This window comes from Pongo pygmaeus, chromosome 20 (assembly GCF_028885625.2).
Source record: "Pongo pygmaeus isolate AG05252 chromosome 20, NHGRI_mPonPyg2-v2.0_pri, whole genome shotgun sequence".
NCBI classification, from domain to species: Eukaryota; Metazoa; Chordata; class Mammalia; order Primates; family Hominidae; genus Pongo; species Pongo pygmaeus.
In genome coordinates this window covers 12,529,569-12,554,520 of record NC_072393.2, presented here as the reverse complement: position 1 = coordinate 12,554,520, position 24,952 = coordinate 12,529,569, and the positions used below count along the sequence as shown (strand labels likewise).

The window sequence follows — 24,952 nt, the reverse complement described above, 5'->3', positions numbered from 1 at the left end:
GCACCACCATGCCTGCCTAATTTTTGTATTTTTAGTAGAGATGGGGTTTCACCATGGTGGCCAGGCTGGTTTCAAACTCCTGACCTCGGGTGATCCTCCAGCCTCGGCCTCCCAAAGTGTTGGGATTACAGCTGTGAGCCACCGTGCCCTGCCTCTTCCTCACTTTTGAAAGACACTGTTGCCAGATATTGAGTTCTTGGTTGACTGTTTTTTGTTTTGAGACAGTTTCTGGCTCTGTTGCCCAGGATGGAGTGTAGTGGCCTGATGATGGCTCACCGCAGCCTTGATCTTCTGGGTGCAAACATTCTAACCACCTTAGCCTCCTGATCTTTGACTACCATACCCAGGCTTGTGTTGCTTTGCCTAGCTAATTTTTTCATTATTTTGTAGAGAAGTGGTCTTGCTATGTTACCCAGGGTGGTCTCAAACTCCTGGCCTCCAGTGACCCTCCTGCGTCAGCGTCTCAAAGTGCTGGGATTACAGGTGTGAGCCACCCTCCCTGGCTGTGCCCTGAGTTTTTACACTAATATACATTTCAGGTCTCACATTAAATGTCACCTTCTCAAGGAGACTTCTTTGTACCACTTAAGTTACTCCTACGTCTTTCCATTTGTAGAATTTATTTCTTGCACTTTTCATATTCAGGGAAATCCATTTAAGGTTTACAGATTTTATTGCTTTCTTAACCTAGGAAAAGTTAAATTATATAAATGAAACCAAACTGAGGTTCCTTTACTTCTATCTATATTCTCCTGTATAAAAGTCCTCCAGCTGTTTGGGAGGCTGAGTTGTGAAAAATCACCTGAGCCCAGGAGTTTCAGGTTACAGTAAGCTATGATCACATCAGTGCACTCCAACCTAGGCCACAGAGTGAGACCCCAACTCTTTAAAAATACAAAAAAGTCCTCCAATAAACTGTTTTTAGCCATTTTCCAGTAAGAAAAATAAAAAGTTCCATGTTGTAGTAAGGGTGGCATTAACATCCACACATTCTTTCTAGGGTGTGGACTTCTCAGGGTTGTGCTGAGACCTCCAGTATTTAATTTAATTTAATTTAATTTAATTTATTTTTATTTTATTTTATTTTATTTTACTCAGGAGGCTGAGGCAGGAGAATGGCGTGAACCCGGGAGGCGGAGCTTGCAGTGAGCTGAGACCGCGCCACTGCACTCCAGCCTGGGCGACAGAGCGAGACTCCATCTCAAAAAAAAAAAAAAAAAAGAAACCATCTTCCAGGCTGGGCGTGGTGGTTCATGCCTGTAATCCCAGCACTTTGGGAGGCTGAGTTGGGTGGATCCCTTGAGTCCAGGAGTTCGAGACCAGCCTGGGTAACATGGTAAAACCCCGGCTCTACAAAAAATACAAAAAGTAGCTGGGTGTGGTGACGGGCACCTGTAGTCCCAGCTACTCAGGAGGCTGAAGTGGGAGGATCACCTGTGCTCCAGAGGTCAAGGCCGCAGTGAGCCAGGATCATACCACTACACTCCAGCCTGGGTGTGGGAATGAGACCCTGTCTCAAAAAAAAAAAAAAAAGAGAAAAAAGAAAAAGAAACAACCATCTTCCAGCATAAGGCTGTGATATCATGGGTAAGTTCTGCATCCATTTTTATTTTTTTCTGTCCTCCCTAACCTGTCACACTACCTGCTTATTGAGAATATAGACAGATTTTTTTTTTTTTTTTTTTTTGAGACAGAGTTTCGCTCTTGTTGCCCAGGCTGGAGTGCAATGGTGCAATGGTACAATCTCGGCTCACCACAACCTCCGCCTCCCAGGTTCAAGCGATTCTCCTGCCTCAGCCTCCTGAGTAGCTGGGATTACAGGCATGTGCCACCACGACCGGCTAATTTTGTATTTTTAGTAGAGACGAGGTTTCTCCGTGTTGGTCAGCCTGGTCTCAAACTCCTAACCCTAGGTGATCCACCTACCTAGACCTCCCAAGGTGCTGGGATTACAGGCATGAGCCACCGCATCAGGCCAGACAGAATATTTTTTTTTCTCTTTTGAGACGGAGTGTCACTCTGTCGCCCAGGCTGGAGTGCAGTGACATGATCTCGGCTCACTGCAGGCTCCACCTCCCGGGTTCATGCCATTCTCCTGCCTCGGCCTCCCGAGTAGCTGGGACTACAGGCACCCGCCACCACACCCAGCTAATTTTTTGTATTTTTAGTAGAGACAGGGTTTCACTGTGTTAGCTAGGATGGTCTTGATCTCCTGACCTTGTGATCCGCCCGTCTCGGCCTCCCAAAGTGCTGGTATTACAGGCATGAGCCACCGCGCCTGGCCAGGTTTAGTTTTCATACGGGTTTTTTGTTTTGTTTTGTTTTGTTTTGTTTTTGAGACAGAGTCTCTCTTTATCACCCAGGCTGGTGTGCAGTGGCATGATCTCGGCTCACTGCAACCTCTGCCTCCCAGGTTCAAGCGACTCTCCTGCCTCAGCCTCCTGAGTAGCTGGGACTTCAGGCGTGTGCCACCACGCCCAGCTAATTTTTGTACTTTTAGTAGAGACTGGGTTTCACCACGTTGGCCAGGCTGGTCTGGAACTCCTGACTTCAGGTGATCCACCTGACTCAGCCTCCCAAAGTGCTGGGATTACAGGCATGAGCCACCACCCCTGGCCTGGTTTTAAAATTGTGCAAGCAAGGATCCTTTAAAAGATGACATTTTGGTATTTGTTGTGACTTTCCACTGACGGTATGGCAGGTACTGAATATCCCTGCCAAACTGAACAGTGTGGCCCATCTCTGTCTCACATGGCCTGCAAGGTCTTTCGGCCCTCAAGGGAAGCAGAAACATTTCACCTCCATCATATCCCATCCATCCCCAGCTCAACAAACAGGCCCTCCATTTCCTCACTTCTCTGTGTGCCTCTTTTCTCTCATTCCAGGTTGTGAGGATTGGTTGGAGTGCGCATGCTCTGGGGCCTGAGTGCAGTGATCAATGGCCCACAGACACTCCTGGTCAGTTCTCACGAGTGGTCGTTCCCATAATGAGGGTCAGTGAGCCAGGCCATACCAGTGTTGGTAAAGTGGCCTCGCTTTCATCCACATTGTCTTCTTTTTTTTCTTTTCTTTTTTTTTGAGACGGAGTCTTGCTCTGTCACCCAGGCTGGAGTGCAACCTCCACCTCCCAGGTTCAAGCGATTCTCCTGCCTCAGCCTCCCGAGTAGCTGGGACTACAGGCACGCACCACCATGCCCAGCTAACTTTTGTATTTTTAGTAGAGACGGGGTTTCACCATGTTGGCCAGCCTGGTCTCGAACTCCTGACTTTGTGATCCACCCACCTCGGCCTCCCAAAGTGCTGGGATTACAGGTGTGAGCCACTGCGCCCGGCCCACATTGTCTTCTTGGGGATGTCTCGCCAGTCTTCGCTTTCAGTTCCAGCCCCAGCCCGCTGGATCTCCCCACCTCAGATACTCTGTGGATTCAAATATCTCACCGGTGAGGAGTATGAAATACCCTTTGGGCTGAATCACTAATCACTGTCAGATGCACTTCTCAAACTTTCACAGGAAACTACAGACCTTCAAATTCAGCTTCTGATTAAGCAGGTCATGGATAAGACCTGATCCTCTGCATTTCTTTTTCTTTTTTTTTTTTTTTTTGAGACCAAGTCTCGCTCTGTCACCCAGGCTGGAGTGCAGTGGCATGATCTCGGCTCACTGCAAGCTGTGCTTCCTGGGTTCACACCATTCTCCTGCCTCAGCCTCCCGAGTAGCTGGGACTACAGGCGTCCCCCACCACGCCCAGCTATTTTTTTTGTATTTTTAATAGAGACAGGGTTTCCCCGTGTTGGCCAGGATGGTCTCGATCTCCTGACCTTGTGATCTGCCCACTTTGGCCTCCCAAAGTGCTGGGATTACAGGCGTGAGCCACCGCTCCCCACCATGCCCAGCTAATTTTTGTATTTTTAGTAGAGATGGAGTTTCACCATACTGGCCAGACTAACTCCTGAACTTGTGATCCGCCTGCCTCGGCCTCCCAAAGTGCTAGGTGATAGGATATCTCTCTTTCTCTCTCTCTCTCTCTCTGTGTGTGTGTGTGTGTGTGTGTGTGTGTGTGTGTGTGTGTGTGTGTGATTTTTGAAGGCAAGAGTATCATTTATTTGTTAGTTATAATCAGATATAATTTCTTTTCCTTATTTTCCAAACATACCCATTTTTCCTGTCTGGAAACACTACCGTTTTTACAAATTGAATAAAGATTTTATTTCATCGAATGACACCTGATGTTTGACTCCTTTCTTTTTTAGCCATTAGTTCCAGCTTCCAGTTCATGGTGGTTTTAGGTTTCCTACTTTTGCTTCATAGAAATATGGGGAAACCCTCATGTTTTCAAATTCATTCCCTAATGTTTTGGCTTCTGATTGGAGCTTTTAAGTCATTAACATTTAAAGTCTTGAAGGAAAGAGTGTTTCTACACTGTGCAGAGGGTACAGGAAGGCAAGTTGAGCTCCCAGAGTTAAATCCTTCAGTGTCTCTCCCTCATCATCAGGTGCTGATCCACTCTGGGGCTCCATTTCAGGAGTCAGAGTCTGGTTCTCAAGTTTGGGAATCTGTTTAACTTCCTGAAAGGGGGTTTCCTGCTTACTTCCCTGAATGAGATATTTTTTCTTTTCTTCTCTTCTGATTCCTTTAATAGAATACATGCTGCCAGGCCAGGTGTGGTGGCTCATGCCTGGAATCCCAGCACTTTGGGAGACAGAGGCAAGCAAATAACCTGAGGTAAAGAGTTCAACACCAGCCAGGCCAACATGGTGAAACACTGTCTCTACTAAAAAAACAAAAATTAGCTGGGCATGGTGGTGTGCACCTGTAGTCTCAGCTACTCAGGAGGCTGAGGCAGGAGAATCACTTGAACCTGGGAGTCGGAAGTTGCAGTGAGCCGAGATCGCGCCACTACACTCCAGCCTGGGCAACAGAGTGAGACTCTATCTCAAAAACAACAACAACAACAACAACAAAAAAAAAAACCATGCTGCCCTATAATTCCAGTTTTTTCACACATTTAACAATTTCATTTCATGTGTTTTTATTTTCTGGGATGAAAATGAATAGATGGCAAAAAAATTATATCAGTGAGAAAATTATGGAAGTGGAAGAGATCTGAGCTAACACCCGTTCTGCCCTGCCCCATCCCCCGCCCCTGCCAACCCTCTGTCTTCTCTTTCCCTTAATCCTGGGCTCTTAGGCCCAGCTAACTTTGGAAGATAGCTTAAATGATAATAAGCCTTCCCCAAAACTCAACTGCCTTTGTAAAACGAATGAATGGCCATCAGGCTGAGGGGTGAAAGGAATCGGAATTCTGCTAAAGTGTAGACATAGATTGCCAGCTATTTCTGCAGATAACACCACTATTGTAGATTAGCATTTTTAGACGTATTTTCAGTTTTGTTTTTTTTTGTTTGTTTTGTTTTGTTTTTTTTGCATGTCTGACACCACCTGCACCTGCCAACTCTGCTCCTGTGGCCCCAACCAGAAGTGATTCAGCATAACAGGACGGTTTTTTTGTTTTGTTTTGTTTTGTTTTTGAGACGGAGTTTCGCTCTTGTTGCCCAGGCTGGAGTGCAAAGGCACCATCTCGGCTTGGCGCGATCTCAGCTCACCGCACCTCCGCCTCCTGGGTTCAAGCGATTCTCCCGCCTCAGCCTCCCAGGTAGCTGGGATTACAGACATGCGCCACCGCGCCCAGCTAATTTTGTATTTTTAGTAGAGACGAGCTTTCTCCATGTTGGTCAGGCTGGTCTCAAACTCCCGACCTCAGGTGATCCGCCCCCCGGCCTCCCAAAGTTCTGGGATTACAGGTGTGAGCCACCGCGCCCGGCCTCTTTTGTTCTTTTTTAAATATGTAGCAGGACGAGCCGCAGACAAGAACCCCTCAGACGCCGAGTTACGGAAGGAAAAGGCTTTATTCAGCTGAGAGCATCGGCGGACTCATGTCTCCAAAAACCGAGCTCCCCGAGTGAGCAATTCCTGTCCCTTTTAAGGGCTTACAACTCTAAGGCGGTCCGCGTGAGAGGGTCGTGATTGATGGAGCAAACAGTGGGTACGTGACTGGGGACTGCATGCACCGGGAACCAGAACTGAACAGAACAGGACAGGGATTTTCACAGTGCTTTTCCATACAATGTCTGGAATCATAGATAACACAGTTAGGTCAGGGGTTGATTTTTAACTACCCGGCCCAGGGCACAAGCCGGGTTATCTGCCTGTGGATTTCATTTCTGCCTTTTAGTTTTTACTTCTTCTTTGGAGGCAGAAATTGGGCATAAGGCAATATGAGGGGTGGTCTCCTCCCTTAAATATAGTGTAGAGACAGAGTTTCACTCTATGTCCAGGCTGGTCTTGAACTACTAGCCTCAAGCGATCCTCCCACCTAGGCCTCCCAAAGTATTGGGATTACAGCGGTGAGCCACCACGCCCGGGCAAGAGGACAGATTCCATCCCCAATGATTTCATCCCCACCCCAACCAGTCAGTAGCAAACCTAGCTACCTCCACCCTTTCCCCCAAACTGCCCTTGAAAAACCCCTACCTACGGACCTTGGATGAGAATAATTTGAGTAGTAACTCCGTCTCCCACGTATCGTAGCTGGCCTAGTGTTTATTAAACTTTTTTTTTCAACTGCAATACCGTGGTCTTTATTTGCGTAGCGCGCAGAAAGAACCCATCCAGCGCTTATAGTGGGAGAAAGGCTTGACCTTGTAGGCGACAGCCTCATCCCAAATTCCTGGTCCTTGGAGGACATCAGCAACCCCCGCCCCCAACCCCCGGTCCCCCGCTGCTGCAGTGTGGCCTGTGTGGCCTCGGCTGCCCTCCTGCTCTGAGGCCAGGGGATGGCTCCAGTGGACAGTGAGTCTGGGATTCCTTGCACACAATTGTTCAGGAGGAAGAAGCAAAAAGGGCCCACTGCGTACAGGTAGGAAATTCCGCTTTAAGGCAAACGTTTCCCGGGACGGGTCGGGTCACAGCGCAGGGAGGAAGCCCGCCCTGCCAGGGGCCGGGTCTGGAACCTGTTCATCCGGCTGCACTCAGCACTGTGAGATCGCTTCTTCTGTCACTCAGTGCCAGGAGGCGGGACCTGGAGCGCTATCCAATCAGAGTCGTGGGCGGGTTCCTGAGAACTGTCAATCAGGCGCGCGGCAGAGGGGAGGGTGTGACGTTCCAGGAGCTAGTGGCCTCTTCACCCTGGTGACCTCTGTTCCGTATTCTGTCACTGAGAGACGCCCTGGGACATCTGTGGTGGCTTCTGTCGCGCTGGGACCTACCCTGGCTACGGGAGTTGGGAGGACCCGGGACACCGCACAGCCGGGAAATGGTGAGTGTGCGGGGCCCGGCGTCCTGAGGCAGGGCGAAGGGCTGGTCGGAACCAGTCGGAACCGGCTGTGGCGGGACCCAGGCCTCGCCGCAGCGTCTTTGGGGTCTGGGACCTGAGCCCCCCTGCGCACCTCGGTCCTCGGTCCCTTTGGCCGCAGGGTGGGGCTGGGCCGGCAGCCGGGACCCCGGGCGTCCTGTCCCGTCCCTGAGCAGCGACTGCGGCCCCGGCTCCGGCTCCCCTCTCTGGGCAGCTCCGCGCCCGCAGCCCCGCGTCTCCCCAGATTGTGCGGCGGAACCAGTACAAGTTCGCAGCCCGAGTCACTGCAGCCGAGGGCTGCAGCAGAAACAGTTTAATAGGAGAGGACACCCTAGATCCGCCTCCGTGAGAGGTTTAGGGATGGGGTGTTTAGCGGTCTGGACGGGGGTGGCTGGGATGTGGGGTCGCTGGTTGGTGGAGAAGTGAGGGGTGAATCCTGGGGCTGGAGGTGAAGAAACCGCATTCTCCTGCTGAGTGGGCTCCCTTGTAGGGTCTTCAGCCTGCTTGGCGCCAGCCTTTCCGCTGGGATTCAAGATCTGAGAAAGAACTCAGACGACTCTTGAGCAACTCTCAGAGATCTCATCCCCAGGCACAATGGGGAAGCCGGCGGTCAGCGTCTGCTGTGGCCTGACTCTCAAGGAGGCGGCTTCCTGTGAAGCAGCGGGGCTGAGGGCACCTGGTTAATATCTAACTGCAATCTCATCTCCAGCCTGGCTCGCAGTTCCTGTGAGCCCGGTGAGGAGGCTGCACGGTGACGATGGGAGGGTCACTAGGCACAAACCAGACTCGTGTGCGGGGTTTGTGTGTGGGAGGAGCTGTGGTCTCTGTGGTCTTCAGTCCTTTCTTTCCAAGGGCGACCATTTCCCCTCCGAGGCTTTCAAAGATATGGGCATCAGGGTCTTTGAGACCTGTCCCTTCATCCTAACTCCTCTTGGGGCTAACAGTAAATCTTTTGGTTTCCAGAGCCTTCCATATGCTAAATTCATTCCTCAATTCCCAGTAACATTATGAACCCTTTGTCACCAAGCCGATATTTCAAATAGACACAGAATTTTGTCGTTTGTTTTCAGATAGCAATGTATGGCTCTTTTTAAAAGGATTTATTTTGTTTTCCTTAACATTTCACACGTGAGGAAGAAGAGAATAACCACCTGACACTCTGCTGTAAAAAAACCCAAACCTTTGTGCCTCTTTTATCTCCTCTAGGCACAGATGCCTTCTCAAAATGTCCTTTACAGGGTGATGTGACCTCAGCCCACCCTGTATCTTTTCCAGGCCGTGTGTTATGGAACTTTCTGGGGCTACCCTAAGATGCTGGAAGCTGCCAATCTCATGGAGGGCCTAGTGGATATCAGCCCTTGGGTCAGTCTTCGCAGAGGACAGCCTGAGGTGTTGGGGTGGGGCCTCCCAAAGGACCAGGTGGATGCTCTGGGGTGGGAGGAATCTTCTGGTATATCATTCCTGTAAAAAGCTAACCCCTGAACTGGGCGCAGTGGCTCACGCCTGTAATCCCAGCACTTTGGGAAGCCGAGGAGGGCAGATCACCTGAGGTCAGGAGTTCAAGACCACCCTGGCCAACATGGTGAAACCCCATCTCTACTGAAAATATAAAAATTAGCCAGGCATGGTGGCAGGTGCCTGTAATCCCAGCTACATGGGAGGCTGAGGCAGGAGAATCACTCGAACCCGGGAGGTGGAGGTTGCAGTGAGCCGAAATCACGCCATTGCACTCCAGCCTGGGCGACAAGAGGGAAACTCTGTCTCAAAAAAAAAAAAAACCTAACCTCTGGGACATTGACATTTTTTTCCCCAAGCCTAGTTTCCATTCCTTAGTGACACATGGCTTATCAGCAAATTGGATGGTGTTATTCAGGGGACAAGACAAATGATTTCTGCCTTCTGGACTCTCTCCGAGTGTGAAGCTAGAAAACTGTATCTAAAAACTGGAAAACCCACCCAATGAAGTTTTGCAAGAGCCTGAAAAAGACATAAGGCAGTGTCTCCTAGGAATGTGGTTGCTGAGCACTTCAATGAGCACCGTGGGGCTGGCGGATGTGCCAGGTGATAGAACGACCTGACCTGACAGTTGAGTGAGACTTGTCTGTGTTCCAGTCAGTTCCGCCCCATCCTGGGTTAGTTACCCTGAAAGGATTTGTTCAGTTATTTCAAATTTAATTTTTTATTAACTGTAAAGCATATCCTATCATTAGAGATTGATAGAGAAGATAAAGTGTTTCTAAAGAGGTCAGAAAGAGTTGGAATTCAGAAAACAAATTATATATATGTAGTTTTCTATTCCTTTTTTTTTTTATTTTTTATTTTTTATGAGATAGGGTCTCCCTCTGTCACTCAGGCTGGAGTGTAGTGGCACCATCATGGCTCACTGCAGCTTAGGCAGCCTAGACTGCCTGGGCTCAGCCTCCAGAGTACCTGGGAGTATGCCCACCATGCCCTGCTAATTTTTGAGTATTTTGTAGTGATGGGGTTTCCTCATGTTGCCAGGCTGGTCTTGAAGTCCCGGGCTCAAACGATCCTCCTGCCTTGGCCTCCCAAAGTGCTGGGATTACAGGCATGAGCCACTGGACCCAGGCCCTATTCCACTTTTTAAAAACTTTTTTTCTTTTCTTTTTTGAGATGGAGTTTCACTTTATTGCCCAGGCTGGAGTGCAATGGTACTATCTTGGTTCACTGCAACCTCTGCCTCCCAGGTTCAAGCAATTCTCCTTCCTCAGCCTCCCGAATAGCTGGGATTACAGGAACGTGCCACCATGCCTGGCTAATTTTGTATTTTTAAGTAGAGACAGGGTTTCACCATGTTGGCCAGGCTGGTCTTGAACTCCTGACCTCAGGTGATCCTCCCGCCTCGGCCTCTGAAAGTTCTGGGATTACAGGTGTGAGCCACCACACCCAGCCTTTTTCTTTTTTTTTTTGAGGCAGGGTCTCCCTCTATCACCCAGGAGTGCTGTGGTACGATCTCAGCTCACTGTAACCTCTGCCTCCAGGGCTCAAGCGATCCTCCCACCTCAGCCTCCCAAGTAGCTGGGACTACAGGCGTGCACCACCACACCTGGCTAATTTTTGTATTTTTGGTAGAGATGGGGTTTCACCATGTCGCCCAGGCTGGAGCATTTTTAAAAAACTTTTATTTACTTTTATTACCCCAGAGACCATGTAATAGGTTTCTCAGGTCTTTTATTGGATGATTTCAAATGGAATTTCAGGGCTTAGCAGTGTAAATACTACCAAGGGAAAAATTTGGGAAAACTCTTCCATTTTGACTGCAGAAAAATGAATATATTTTCACAAGAATGTGTGGTAGGTATTTGATTGAATTATAAAGCTTTACCGAAACTTTAGTTTCTCTTCTTTTTAGGCTGGAGAACTTGGGACAGTAGATAAGTCTGGTCTGTTCCTGTTATCTGGACTTGGCAGATTAATGCAACATTCTGTGGGACTTTGCAATAGCTAAAGAACTTAAATATCCTTTGTTTACTAAAGGCTTCATTATTATGGAAGTAGTAACTGATGTTTATTATCTGAGATGGATGGATACTTGTGCTTTTCTTGTTGAGCTATAAAATAGAAGTGACTTAGAATTTCCTTCCCTCCTGTAAACACTGAATTTGAGTGATTTTGATAGATTCATCACACATGGAGTTTTGTTTGTTTGTTTTATTTTTTAAATCCATGTAAGGCATGGAAGGGTAAGCAAACAGCCTTGACTGGGGTGGAGAGGCTTGAGGCCAAGTGACTCCAAGTGGAGGCCAATTTTGAGCCTGCAAAGGGAGGTCATTGTGGGCCCAGTTTAGTTGGTTCTTCCTGGGGAGCCTCCCCTGCAGGTGTCCCAGCCTAATCACTCAAGCAATGGGAGGAGCTTTTTTAAAAATTTATTTTAATTTTTATTTATTTATTTATTTATTTATTTGAGATAGAGTCTCACTCTGTTGCCCAGGCTGGAGTGAAATGCTGTGATCTCAGCTCACTGCAACCTCTGCCTTCCGGGTCAAGCGATTCTCCTGCCTCAGCCTCTTCAGTAGCTGGGATTACAGGCGCGTGCCACCATGCCCAGCTAATTTTTGTATTTTTAGTAGTGATGGGTTTTCACCATGTTTGTCAGGCTGGTCTCAACTCCTGACCTTGTGATCCACTGGCCTTGGCCTCCCAAAGTGCTGGTATTACAGGCGTGAGCCACCGTGCCTGGCCTGGGAGGAGCCTTTTTTTTTTTTTTTTTTTTTTTTTGAGATGGAGTTTCACTCTTGTTGCCCAGGCTGGAGTGCAACTGCAACGGCATGATCTTGGCTCACCACAGCCTCCGCCTCCCAGTTTCAAGTGATTCTCCTGCCTCAGCCTCCTGAGTAGCTGGGATTATAGGCATGCGCCACCATGCCCAGCTAATTTTATATTTTTAGTAGAGATGGGGTTTCTCCACGTTAGTCAGGCTGGTCTTGAACTCCCGACCTCAGGTGATCCGCCCGCCTTGGCCTCCCAAAGTGCTGGGATTACAGGCGTGAAGCCACTGCGCCCAGCCAAAGAGCCTTTTATACTAAGAGAAGCTACAGAGCACTGGAAATCTGGGGATCCACAGGCAGAGGCAGTTGGGGTGATGCCATGTCTGAGGTTGTGTTTGTTATTGTAGGGCTGTCACTAGACAGTCTTCAGGTAAGATAAATCTGGATTTAGCTAAGAAATGAGTTTATTCTAGGCCAGGCACGGTGGCTCACGCCTGTAATCCCACCACTTTGGGAGGTCGAGGCAGGTGGATCGCGAGGTCAGGAGATCGTGACCATCCTGGCTAACATGGTGAAACCCCGTCTCTACTAAAAATACAAAAAATTAGCCGGGCATGCTGGCGGGCGCTACTCAGGAGGCTGAGGCAGGAGAATGGCGTGAACTGGGGAGGTGGAGCTTGCAGTGAGCCGATATCGCACCACTGCACTCCAGCCTGGGTGACAGAGCGAGACTCCGTCTCAAAAAAAAAAAAAAAAAAGGAAATGAGTTTATTCTAAAAGAGCGCTACATAAGGGAGAAGAGCACTAAGTATAAGATCTGAAAGCATCTTAAAGCTTAGGTGGAAAGTTGCTTTCAAGGTGAAGAGCAACCAACATTACAAAGGAAATGAGAGGGAGAGGGCAGGATGGAAGGTGAAAATCAGATTCTAGATCACAGAGTGTTTTACCCTGACTTAAGCCTGTTCATGGGATGAGTCATGAAGGAGGGGTTGTGTTTTGGCTTAGGCTGAGGGTGTGTCGAAAATCAGTGGCCTAGAAGAAAGAGAGAAACTTAAGTAGTTTCCTTTCTTTTCTGTTTTTTGTTTTGTTTTGTTTTTTTGAGACACAATTTCACTCTTGCTCAGGCTGGAGTGCAGTGGGGCCATCACAGCTCACTGCAGCCTTGACCTCCCCAGGCTGAGGGGATTATCCCATCTCAGCCTTCAGGGTAGCTGAGACTACAGGTATACACCCCCATGCCCAGCTAATTTTTTTGTATTTTTTGTAGAGACAGGGTTTCAACATGTTGCCCAGGCTGGTCTTGAACTCCTGGGCTCAAGCGATCCACCCACTTCAGCCTCCCAAAGTGCTGGAATTAGAGACGTGAGCCATCAGGCCTGGCCGCAAGTTTCCTTTGAAAGCATTTTGTTCAGAGTAATCAGTAGAGGCAAAACTGTTCAGCTAGTTATTCATAAGACAAAGAATGGGAATTTGGAGGGCCTTGTTATAGGTTAAAAAGGCGGGAGCCAGAATTGATGTCAGTGGAGGATGTTTCTTTGTACTGGGCTACTTGTCCAGAACAGAGAACTGGGCATGGTGGTGGGGGTCAGGTGATTTCTTATATATTTATATATATATATATACACACATACACACACACACATATATATATATATATATATATATTTTTTTTTTTTTTGAGACGGAGTCTCACTCTTTGTCCCAGGCTGGAGTACAATGGTGCGATCTTGGCTCACTGCAACCTCCGCCTCCCTGCAACCTCCGCCTCCTAGGTTCAAGCTTTTCTCCTGCCTCAGCCTCCTGAGTAGCTGGGATTACAGGCGCGTGCAACTATGCCTGGCTAATTTTTCTATTTTTAGTAGAGATGGGGTTTCATCATGTTGGCCAGGCTGGTCTCAAACTTCTGACCTCATGATCTGCCTACCTCAGCCTCCCAAAGTGCTGGGATTATAGGTGTGAACCACTGTGCCTGGCCTCTTAAATCATGTTTATTACCAGGATTACAGGGCTTTCGTAAAATTGAACGTTATCAGCTGCTTGGTTTTGTATTCAGTGAGTTGGTTTAATCAGAGTGAAATTGCACAAATTAAAATGTCTTGGAGGGCTGACATATGTCTTCCATTTAGCTATTCTCGACATATACTTTATAACAAACTGATAACCTTAAGCAACTTGTTTAACTGAGTTCTTCAACTTGTTGTAGCAAATTATTAAATCTGATAGTAGAGTTGTTGGTTTTATACACATTTGGTTAAAAGGGTGGTCTCTAGGGCTTGCATTTGGCATCTGCAGTAGGGTCCCTGTTGTGGAACTGAGCCCTCAATTTGTGGGGTCTGTGGAAATGTTAGGTGGTGTCAGCATTGAATTATTGAACACCAGTTTTTCTTGGAGAATTGGCTCGTGTTCAGCAAATGCTGCATATTTGCTGTCAGAAGTAATGTTAGATAAAAGACACCATGGGTCAGAACCATAACTCTGAATTTGTCATTGTTATTCATTATAGGTTCAGTATGTATTCACCCATAAGCATAGTTTTGCCTCTTCAGTTGCCAGTTAGTTAATACTACCGTTAACATACCATCCATATAATGCTGAAAAGGCATTCCTACTACAGGGTATCTACCCAAAGGAGTGGAAATCATTACATCAAAAAGTTCCCTGCACTCATGTGTTTATTGCAGACTATTCACAATAGGAAACATACACAATTAGCCTAAGTGTCCATCAACAGAAGATTGAATAATGAAAATGTGGTATATTCACACAGTGGAATACTATTCAGACATTAAAAAGAATGAAATTGTGTCTTTTGCAACAATATGGATGGAATGGGAGGCCATGATCTTAAGTGAAACAACTCAGACACAGAAAGACAAATACTGCCTGTTCTCATTTATAAGTGGGAGTTAAAGAATGTGTATAGGGCCAGGCGCAGTGGCTCACACTTGTAATCCCAGCACTTTGGGAGGCCGAGGCAGGTGGATCACGAGGTCAGGAGATCGAGACCATCCTGGCTAATGCGGTGAAACCCCATCTCTACTAAAAATACAAAAAATTAGCCAGGCGTGGTGGCGGGTGCCTGTAGTCCCAGCTACTCAGGAGGCTGAGGCAGGAGAATCCCTTGAACAACCCAGGAGGTAGAGGCTGCAGTGAGCTGAGATCACGTCACTGCACTCCAGCCTGGGTGACAGAGCGAGATTCTGTCTCAAAAAAAAAAAAAGAATGTGTATATATGTGGACAGTGAAGACTCATGGGGATGAAGGAGGTTATTTGGTGGATAATGGGGGTTGCTCCAGGGATGAATGCACTGAAAGGCCTGACTTTACAAGGCAATATATCAATGTAGTAAAATTGCACTTGTACTCCATGAATATATATATATAATTTATACATATATGTGTATATATATATTATACATATGTGTGTGTGGGTGTGTGGGTGTATGTATATATATATAAAAGGAATGCACATTTTAGGGTATTACCCAAGACTACTGAATTAGTAATTCTTGGAATGGGGCCCAGTGATTTTTTTTTTTTTTTTTTGAGACAGAGTCTTACTCTATTGCCCAGGCTGGAGTGCAGTGGCGCGATCTTGGCTCCCTGCAACCTCTGCCTCAGCCTCCCGAGTAGCTGGGACTACAGGTGTGCACCACCACGCCTGGCTAATTTTTGTATTTTTAGTAGAGACAGGGTTTCACCATGTTGGCCAGGCTGGTCTTGAACTCCTGACCTCAAGAGATCCACCTGCCTCAGCCTCCCAAAGTGCTGGGATTACAGATGTGAGCCACTGCAACCAGCCCCAATGATCTGTTTTCTTTTTTTTCTTTTTTTTTTTTTTTTTGAGACCAAGTCTCGGTCTTTTGCCCAGGCTGGAGTGCAGTGGCACGATCTCAGCTCACTGCAACCTCTGCCTCCCGGGTTCAAGCAATTCTCTGCCTCAGCCTCCCGAGCAGCTGGGATTACAGGTGCCTGCCACCACGCCCGGCTAATTTTTGAATTTTTAGTAGAGACGGGGTTTCACCATCTTGCCCATGCTGGTCTCGAACTCCTGACTTCATGATCCACCTGCCTCGGTCTCCCAAAGTGCTGGGATTACAGGCGTGAGCCACCGTGCCCGGCCTCCAATGATCTGTTTTTTAACAAGCCCTTCAGATGATTCTCATGCATGAGAACTAGTTCATCAGAGCAACCTGTTAAAATATAATGCAAAAAGATATAACTAAAAGGTAAATATAATTAGTAACTAAATTGGAACACTAGAGAATATTGATTTGATTCAAAGACATCAAGAAAGGATGAACAGGGGGGAAAAACACAAAAATTGTGCTGAAAAGGTTTTTGTTTTCTTTATTTGTCTCAATCTGTTTGACACATGCTAAAATCTGAGGCTATGGGTCATGCAGTTTACTCACACATTGCAGTGCTCATAGGACTTGACTTTTTTTTTTGAGATGGAGTCTCGCTCTGTCACCCAGGCTAGAGTGCAGTGGCGCGATCTCGGCTCACTGCAAGCTCTGACACCCGGGTTCACACCATTCTCCTGCCTCAGCCTCCTGAGTAGCTGGGACTACAGGCACCCGCCACCACGCCTGGCTAATTTTTTTGTATTTTTAGTAGAGACGGGGTTTCATTGTGTTCTCCAGGATGGTCTCGATCTCCTGACCTCATGATCCGCCTGCCTTGGCCTCCCAAAGTGTTAGGATTACAGGTGTGAGCCACTGCACCCGGCCAGGACTTGACTTTTAAGTTAATTTTTTGATGTTGTTGACAATGTTATTTTTGGTTTTGTCTCTACGTGCTAAACAGTTCATGAATTTTTCAACACATGGGGGAACATTGCTGGGTTATAGATTATAGACAAACTTCAGTTTACTAGGAAACCGTAATAGCATGTGTGGATTAACCGTCTGACCAGGCCGGGTGCTGTGGCTCACGCCTGTTATCCCAGCACTTTGGGAAGCGTTGGTGGGTGGATCACCTGAGGTCAGGAGTTTGAGATTAGCCTGGCCAACATGGTGAAACCCCATTTCTGCTAAAAGCACAAAATGTTATCCGGACGTGGTGGCGGGTGCCTGTAATCCCTGCTACTCGGGAGGCTGAGCCAGGAGAATTGCTTGGACCCAGGAGGTGGAGGTTGCAGTGTGCCGAGGTCACGTCTTTGCACTCCAGCCTGGGCAACAAGAGTGAAAATTTGTCTCAAAAAACAAACAAACAAACTATGTATGCATGTCTGTTTATACATTTTTTTTCAGGCTTAATTTACTTTATTTTTCTTGTACGAAAGCCCTATGTTGTAGCCACAGCTGGAGCCTGGGTCCTCTGCACAGAGACTCTGGTGTGGGTCTTAACAAGGTGGTCAGTGAATTCCTGATAGGGAGACTTGGTGAATACAGTCTCCTTTCAGAGGTCAGGGGTCAGGTAGCTGTAGGTCTTAGAGATGGCATCAAAGGTGGCCTTGGCGAAGTTGCCCAGGGTGGCATTGCAGCCCTGGGCTGAGGTGTATCAGTCACCGATACCAGCCATCATGAGCAGCTTCTTGGGCACAGGCGCTGAGACGATGCCAGTGTCCCTGGGTGCGGGGATGAGGCGCACCAGCACAGAGCCGCAGCGGCCTGTCACCTTGCAAGGGACGGTGTGGGGCTTGCCGATCTTGTTCCCCGAGTAGCCTCTGTGCATGGGGACAGTGGAGAGCTTGGCCAGGATGATGGCCCCGCGGATGGCAGTGGCTGCCTCCTTGGAGCACTTGACTCCCAGACGGACATGGCCATTGTAGTCCCCGATGGCAACAAACGCCTTGAACCTGGTGCGCTGGCCAGCACTTGTCTGCTTCTGCACTGGTGTAATCAAAACGTCGTCCTTGAGAGAGGCCGCCAGGAACAAGTCAATGATCTCAGATTCCTTGATGGGCAGGGAGAAAGATAGATTTCCTCCAGGGACTAGATCTTCATGTCCTTGACCAGGCAGCCCAGCTTGGTAACGGGCATCCACTCCTTATCCTCGGCTTTGCCTCTCAGAGCTCCGCGGCCCTGGCCCCGGATGCCACTGCCGAAATCTCCGCAGAAGCCACCGTGGTTCCCCATCCCAGGGTCCCCAGGGCCTCTGGACCCCCGCGCTGCACCTGCATCATCAGTCATTTGGTGTTTTCTCTGAGAGGAAGCTATACCTTTTAATATTTATCTTTTAGTTATCTCCATGTGATTATGTATTATCTCCATATGATTATATATTGTGTTTTTACTGGATTAGCATTCATGTTGAACATATCTCCTTTGTGGGCTTTCATCTGTGAAATAATTCTCAGTCATTTAATTCATTTGCATAGTAAATGCAAATGTTTGCTTTGTTTCTCTCTTTTTGTTTTAGGCATACTTTATACACGAATCCTTTTTTACATGGAGGGATTGGTAATATTTCCTTTCAGATGGTGGTTTATCTTTTAAATTTATTCTATTTAGATGAACTCTTCCTAAATTTTTTATTTTTTTAGATAATGTCCAGCTCTGTCACCCAGGCTGGACTGCAATGGCATAATCAGCTCACTGCAGCCTCAAACTCCTGGGCTCCCAAGTAGCTGGGACTATAGGCATGTGCCACCACGCTTGGCTAATTTTTTAATTTTGTGTAGCCAGAGGGTCTGCCATGTTGCCGGGCTGGTTTCAAATTCCTGGCCTCAAGAGTTCCTCTTGCCTTGGCCTCCCACAGTACTGGGATTATAGATGTGAGTCACTATGCCTGCCTCTTCTTAATGTAATTAGAGTTCAATTTACCAGACTTCTCCTTTGGAAGCTACTTTATTTTCTTATATAAGAAGACTCTTGTTAAATAAGAAAAACATTTTTCTGGCTGGGCACGGTGGCTTATGCCTGTAATCCCAGCACTTTGGGAGGCCAAGGAGGGCGGATCATGAGGCCAGGAGATCGTGACCATCCTGGCTAACACAGTGAAACCCCATCTCTACTAAAAATACAAAAAAATTAGCCGGGCCTGGTGGCGGGTGCCTGTAATCCTAGCTACTCGGCAGGCTGAGGCAGGAGAATGGCATGAACCCAGGAGGCGGAGCTTGCAGTGAGCCGAGATCACGCCACTGCACTCAAGCCTGGGCGACAGTGCGAGACTCTGTCTCAAAAAGAAAAAAAAAAATTTCTGTAATTTCTAAAAGTGTGCTGCTTTTGTCTTTCATAGGTGTTGTATATTCTAATTTTATCTTTAAGTCTGTCTCTTGAAACTGGCTATAAACTTTATCTCTGCTCTGGTGTATCTCCAGGGATTTGGTTGGGGATGGTTACATTGCGCCTTTCGTGGGATACTTTTGTTTACCAAAAATAAGGCCATTGAGGCAGATATAATTTAATAAAGTTTTATTATAAGCCAAATTTGAGGATCAACTTGAGAAGACACACCAACAAATTTGGATGTGTTCCAAAATCGATTACAAGTTGGATGCCTTTATGAGAAAGCTTAGGAGAAGCTGGAGGACTACTCATACCGGAATTGTCATTTTCCTTGAAGGGTACAATATAGATGTTACAATTATTGCCTATAGATGACAGCCGACAGGCTAAAATGTTCTAAGTGGAAGACAATCAGCAAAACATGATTCAGAAATAAATCAGTGTCTTTCTTGATGTTAGTAGATCACGTTAATCATATCAACAGTTTGAAGAACTCACAATAAGATGTGAGGGACTCATGAGAAGATCTTTTACTCACCGACAGAAAGTAAGCCATTTAATAAGAAGACTTCTCGCCAGGCGCGGTGTCTCATGCCTGTAATCCCAGCACTTTGGGAGGCCTAGGTGGGCAGATCACCTGAGGTCAGAAGTTCGAGACCAGCCTGACCAACATGGTGAAACCCCGTCTCTACTAAAAAATACAAAAATTAGCCGGGCATGGTGGCGGACACCTATAATCCCAGCTTCTCGGGAGGCTGAGGCAGGAGAATTGTTTGAACCTGGGAGGCGGAGGTTGCAGTGAGCCGAGATCGCGCTATTGCACTCCAGCCTGGGTGACAGAGCGAGACTCCATCTCAAAAAAAAAAAAAAAGAAGAAGAAGAAGACTTCTCCAAGTGGGTTGATTTGGAAACCTGCCAAATGTGACCTGTAGGTTATCACTTCTTTATCTTGGCAGGGAGCTTAATGCCTATATGTGAGACCATGGACCTGATTCCTGTAGACTTCAAAGCCTAATGTGTGTAGAGAAAGAGTCTACCTCTCTTAGTCACTTAGGACTGCTATACCAGATTGCCATACACTGCATGCCTTAGACAACAAACATTCATTTCTCAAAGGTGTAGAGGCTGGAAGTCCAATATCAAGTAGATGAGGCCTCTGGTAAGGGCCTGCTACCTGGTTTGAAGATGGCAGTCTAACCCTTATGTCCTCACATGGTGTAGATATGTCTGTAATGTCTGTCTAGTTTTGGTATTAGGTCAATGTTGGCCTTATAAAATGGAATAGAAAGTGTTTCCTCTGCTTCTATTTTCTGGAAGAGATTGTAGAGAATTGGTATCATTTCTTCCATAAATGCTTGCCAGAATTCAGCAGTGAAATCGTTCTGACCTGTTGCTTATTTTTTCTGGGACATTTATTATTTATTAATATCTTCAGTGGATACAGGCCTATTCATATTACTTAGTTCTCTTTTTGTGAGTTTTGGTAGATAGTGTCTTTCAAGGAATTGGTCCATTCCATGTAATTTTATCAAATATGTGGGCACTTAGTTGTTCCTAATAGTCTTTTATGGTCATTTTACTGTCCACGGGAGTAGTCATGATGGCTCCTCTTTTTTGTGAGTTAACTTGGCTATGGGCTTATGAATTTTAATGATGTTTCCAAAGAACCATCTGTTGGTTTGTTGATGTTTTCTACTGATTTCTTCATTGCTATTTCATTAATATCTCTTCCCATCGTTACTTTCCTCTGTTTGATTTACATTAATCTTGTCATTTTTCTCTAGTTTCCTAAAATGGAAGGTTAGGGTGTTGATTTTAAACCTTTACTTTCTAGGAAATGCATTTAATTCTTTAAATTTCCCTCAAAGCACTGCCTTTACTCCATTCCAAAGATTTTGCTAGGATATGTTATTTTTCATCAACGTTGCAATATTTACATTTTGCTTGACAATTCTCCTTGAAGTTTGTGTAGTTGAGAAGTTTGTGGCTTCAATCTCCACTTTGTTGAGGTTTTTCAACTATGCTTCTGTTACTAATTTTTACATTACTTCTAATATGATTTGATCGCATACTTTAAAAAAATTTGTTCAAGTGTGTTTTATGGCTGAGAATGTTGTTCATCTTGGTGAATATTTCATGTAGGCTTGAGAAGAATATCTATGCTGTTGTTGAATGAATGATTCTATAAATATGTTTCAATTAAATCCAGTTGATTGATAGTGCTGTTGAGTTCAGCTGTATCATTAGTGATTTTCTGCAGAACTGATCTGTCAATTATTGATAGAGGTGAGTTGTTTTCCCTCAACTATAATCCTAGATTTGTGTATTTTGCCTTGTGGTTTTATACGTTTTTGCATTATGTATTTTGATGCTCTGTTTTATGGGCATAGATTATTATGTTGTGTAGGATTGACTTCTTGATCATTATGAAATCTCTCTATCCCTTGTAATTTTTAAAAAATCTAAAACCTGATTTGTCTGAATGTAATATAGGTCTTCCAAATTTCTTTTGATCAGGGCTAGAATGGCATATATTTCTTCATACTTGTATATTTAATGTATCTGTGTCTTTCTGTTTAAAATGCTTTTTTTAAAATATAGTTTGGGGCCTTGTTTTTTTTTTTTTTGGAGACGGAGTCTCGCTCTGTCACGCAGGCTGGAGTGCAGTGGCGCAGTCTCGGCTCACTGCAACCTCCGCCTCCTGGGTTCACGCCATTCTCCTGTCTCAGCCTCCCCAGTAGCTGGGACTACAGGCGCCCGCCACCACGCCCGGCTAATTTTTTGTATTTTTAGTAGAGACAGGGTTTCTCCGTGTTAGCCAGGATGGTCTCGATCTCCTGACCTTGTGATCCGCCCACCTCAGCCTCCCAAAGTGCTGGGATTACAGTGGTGAGCCACTGCGCCCGGCCTGGGGCCTTGTTTTTTATTTCATTCTGCCAGTCCCTTTCTTTTTTACTGGTGAATATAGATAACACACATTTAAGTGGCAGTTGGCATAATTGGATTCAGATAAATATGTATATTATCATTTTCTATTTGTTGTTCTTCTCTGTTTTTTTAACTTCTCTTTTTCTGCCCTTTTTCCTTTTAGCTGAGCATTCTATATGATTTTATTTTCTATATTATATATCTATATAGTCTACTTTTTCTTAGATTCTATTAGTGAGTTCCCCAGAGTTTGTGGTATAGCATTCACAACTAATGGGCCTTCAACTTCAAATAATACTATACTGGCTTCAGGAATAGTGCTGGTATAATAGACAGTTCCGAAGTGTGATAGACTGTTCTTCCTCCCATCACATATCACGTTACTTTCATTCATTAGTTCAACTGGGAGCTATAAACTACTGAATACATCGTTGATATTATTATTTTTTCTTTTGAGACAGAATCTCGCTCTGTTGCCCAGGCTGGAGTGCAATGGCATGATCTCGGCTCACTGCAACCTCCACCTCCTGGGTTCAAGCGATTCTCCTGCCTCAGCCTCCCTAGTAGCTAGGATTACAGGTGCGCACCACCACGGCCAGCTAATTTGATATTATTATTTTGAACAAACCTATATCTATTAGATCAGATAGGTATAAGAATAGTAAAGAATTTTTTGTGCCTTCATTTAATTGTTTCCTAACAGTCTTCATATATATGTGTGTGTATACACACACACACACACACACACACACACACACACACACACACACACACACACACACACACACACACACACACACACACACACACACACACACACACACTGAATTTCTAACCCATATCATTTTTTTCTTTCTGATGAACTTCTTTTAACATTACTGGCAAGGCAGGTATACCAGTCACACATTCTTTCCATTTAATTCCCCTTCTTTTTTTTTTTTTTTTTTTCCCTCAGACCAGATAATTTCAATTGTTTTACCTTCATTTTAGCTTTTTTTTCCACTGGTTGCTCACATCTGTTGAATACCTTTAGTGATGTTTTCATATAAGTTGTTGTATCTTGCAGCTGCAGAAATTCTATATGGCTCAATTTTTAACATATTTTGGTATTATTTTATCCCTACATCAATTTTCTGGTTTTCTCTTAGTTCTTTGTTTATTATTGTCTTTACCTAGTTAAATATGTTTAAGACAGTTGCTTTACAGTTTTTATTCAGTAAATCCAGTGTCTGAGGTTTCTCAGAGATGATTTATCTCAAATTGTTTCCATTAATGAGTCATATTTTCATGTTTCTCTGTTTTATTTATTTCTCTTGGGTTTTTTTGGGGGTGGGTATTGAAAAGGAGACATTTGAATGTTGTAATTGGGTAACTCTGGAAATCAGATTTTTGCCCCTTGTTTGGTATTCTTGCTTGAAGGCTGAAATTATTCATTTCTTTTTCTTTTTTTAAATAGAGACAGAGTCTCACTATATTGCCCAGGCTGGTCTCGAACTCCTGGCCTCAAGTGATCCTCCTGCCTCAGCCTCCCAAAGTTCTGGTATTACAGGCTTGAGCACCTGGCCTATTCATTTGTTTAGTAACATTTCCAAATTAGTTTGCAGAGACTATTTCCTACTGGGTATAGACACTGAAGTCTCTGTTCTTTAGCTTGTGTTCATGCAGTGTTCTGACAGCGATTTCCTGACTTTAGCTTGTGTTCATCCAGCGTTCTGACAGAGATTTCCTGAATATTAGAAGCTAAAAGTAAAAAAGAAGATGAAACAAACAAAAACCTGGCCTCCTCCAGTCTTCATGGATGGCTCTCTGCTGGGGAATTCTTTGAGCACTTAGCCACAGTATTTACTACTTTAGCCTTCTCTTTCTGTTTAAATCTGGATGTTAGCCAGAGCTGAAAAAGAGGATCCTCACCCGTCTTTTATGAAAATATATTGTTTCCTGTGGCTGCTTGGGGCTTTCTCCATTCCCCAGTATATCTGGGTGCTTTCGAATATGCTTATTTGTAAAGAAAAATTATACTCTAGCCTTTTCTCCTAGGACTTAGATGGTCTAATATATATCTTTTTTTTTTTTTCCTTGAAATAATGTCACTCTTTCACTCAGACTTGAGTGCAGTGGCACAATCGTGGCTCACTGCAGCCTCAACCTCCCAGGCTCAAGCAATCCTCCTACTTTCCTGAGTAGCTGGGACTACAGGCATGCGCCACCATGCCCACCTAATTTTGTTTACTTTTTGTAGAGATGAGGTCTCTCTACGTTGCCCAGGCTGGTCTTGAACTCCTTGCCTTTAAGCAATCTGACCCCCTTGGTGCTGAGACCAGCTCAGTCGTGGAGACCCTAACCCAGCGGCACTAGAGGAATTAAAGACACACACACACAGAAATTTAGAGTGTGAAGTGGGAAATCAGGGGGCTGACAGCCTTCAGAGCTGAGAGCTACGAACAGTTTTACCCACATATTTATTGACAGTAAGCCAGTGATAAGCGTTGTTTCTATAGATTATAGATTAACTAAAAGCCTTACTTACGAGAAACAAAGGGATGGGCTCTGGCTAGTTATCTGCAGCAGGAACATGTCCTTAAGGCACAGATGGCCCATGCTATTGTTTGTGGTTCAGGAACGCCTTAAGCAGTTTTCCACCCTGGGTGGGCCAGGTGTTCCTTGCCCTCATTCAGGTAAACCAACAACCTTCAGCATGTGCGTCATGGCCATCACGAGAATGTCACAGTGCTGCAGAGATTTTGCTTATGGCCAGATTTGGGGGCCTGTTTCCAACACCTTGGCCTCCCAAAGTACTGGGATTACAGGTGTGAGCCACCACACCTGGCCTTCTAATGTATGTCTTAGTCATCTTGTGTTGTCCTAGGTGGTTGCAAACTTTCTGTGTATTTTGCAACATTTTAAAGTAGTTCCTGCCCAGTTTGACTCTGATTGGATTCCATTGTAGATGAAATAGAAAAGAGAGCCTTGTTTCAGACCTTCGGTTAGTCCTGGCAATAATTTGGAAACAAAATGTGATCTGTACTCTCTGTAGTGATCAGAGTTCTACACTGGGAACTCTGCTGTCTTCAAGACTGGCAATGGGATGGGCAGAGATGGGGCCAAAGAAAAAACAATACAAGGCTTTTCTACGATTTTTCACTTTCCTGTTTATATATCTTTTTCTCTCTGTTAATAGTATGGAATGTGAAAAATTACAGTTTTAAATCTGTTTGTTTTTGTAAAGCTGTCTACTTGATGAGAAGGTTTTTTTTAAAGCATCTTTAGA

The 24,952-nt window shown here is 45.5% G+C and overlaps 1 protein-coding gene and 1 pseudogene across 4 annotated transcripts in view; one reads left to right on the top strand and one right to left on the bottom strand.

The window, feature by feature from the left end:
* The first annotated feature begins 7,062 nt into the window (after positions 1-7,062).
* The window catches only part of LOC129020149 (zinc finger protein 44), a 52,133-nt gene continuing 34,243 nt past the window's right edge, over positions 7,063-24,952 (top strand). The window contains exons 1-2 of one of the 4 annotated variants that reach the window (XM_063657894.1): positions 7,118-7,316; positions 8,628-8,771. In XM_063657894.1, the coding sequence (XP_063513964.1) occupies positions 7,314-7,316; positions 8,628-8,771 (147 nt within the window). In that variant the 5' untranslated portion in view covers positions 7,118-7,313. Of the gene's footprint in view, positions 7,317-8,627; positions 8,772-24,952 lie in introns of all 4 variants that reach the window. The other 3 variants (XM_054464084.2, XM_063657892.1, XM_054464085.2) reach the window with 3 other exon arrangements.
* On the bottom strand, positions 16,871-17,718 carry LOC129020158 (small ribosomal subunit protein uS5-like; annotated as a pseudogene).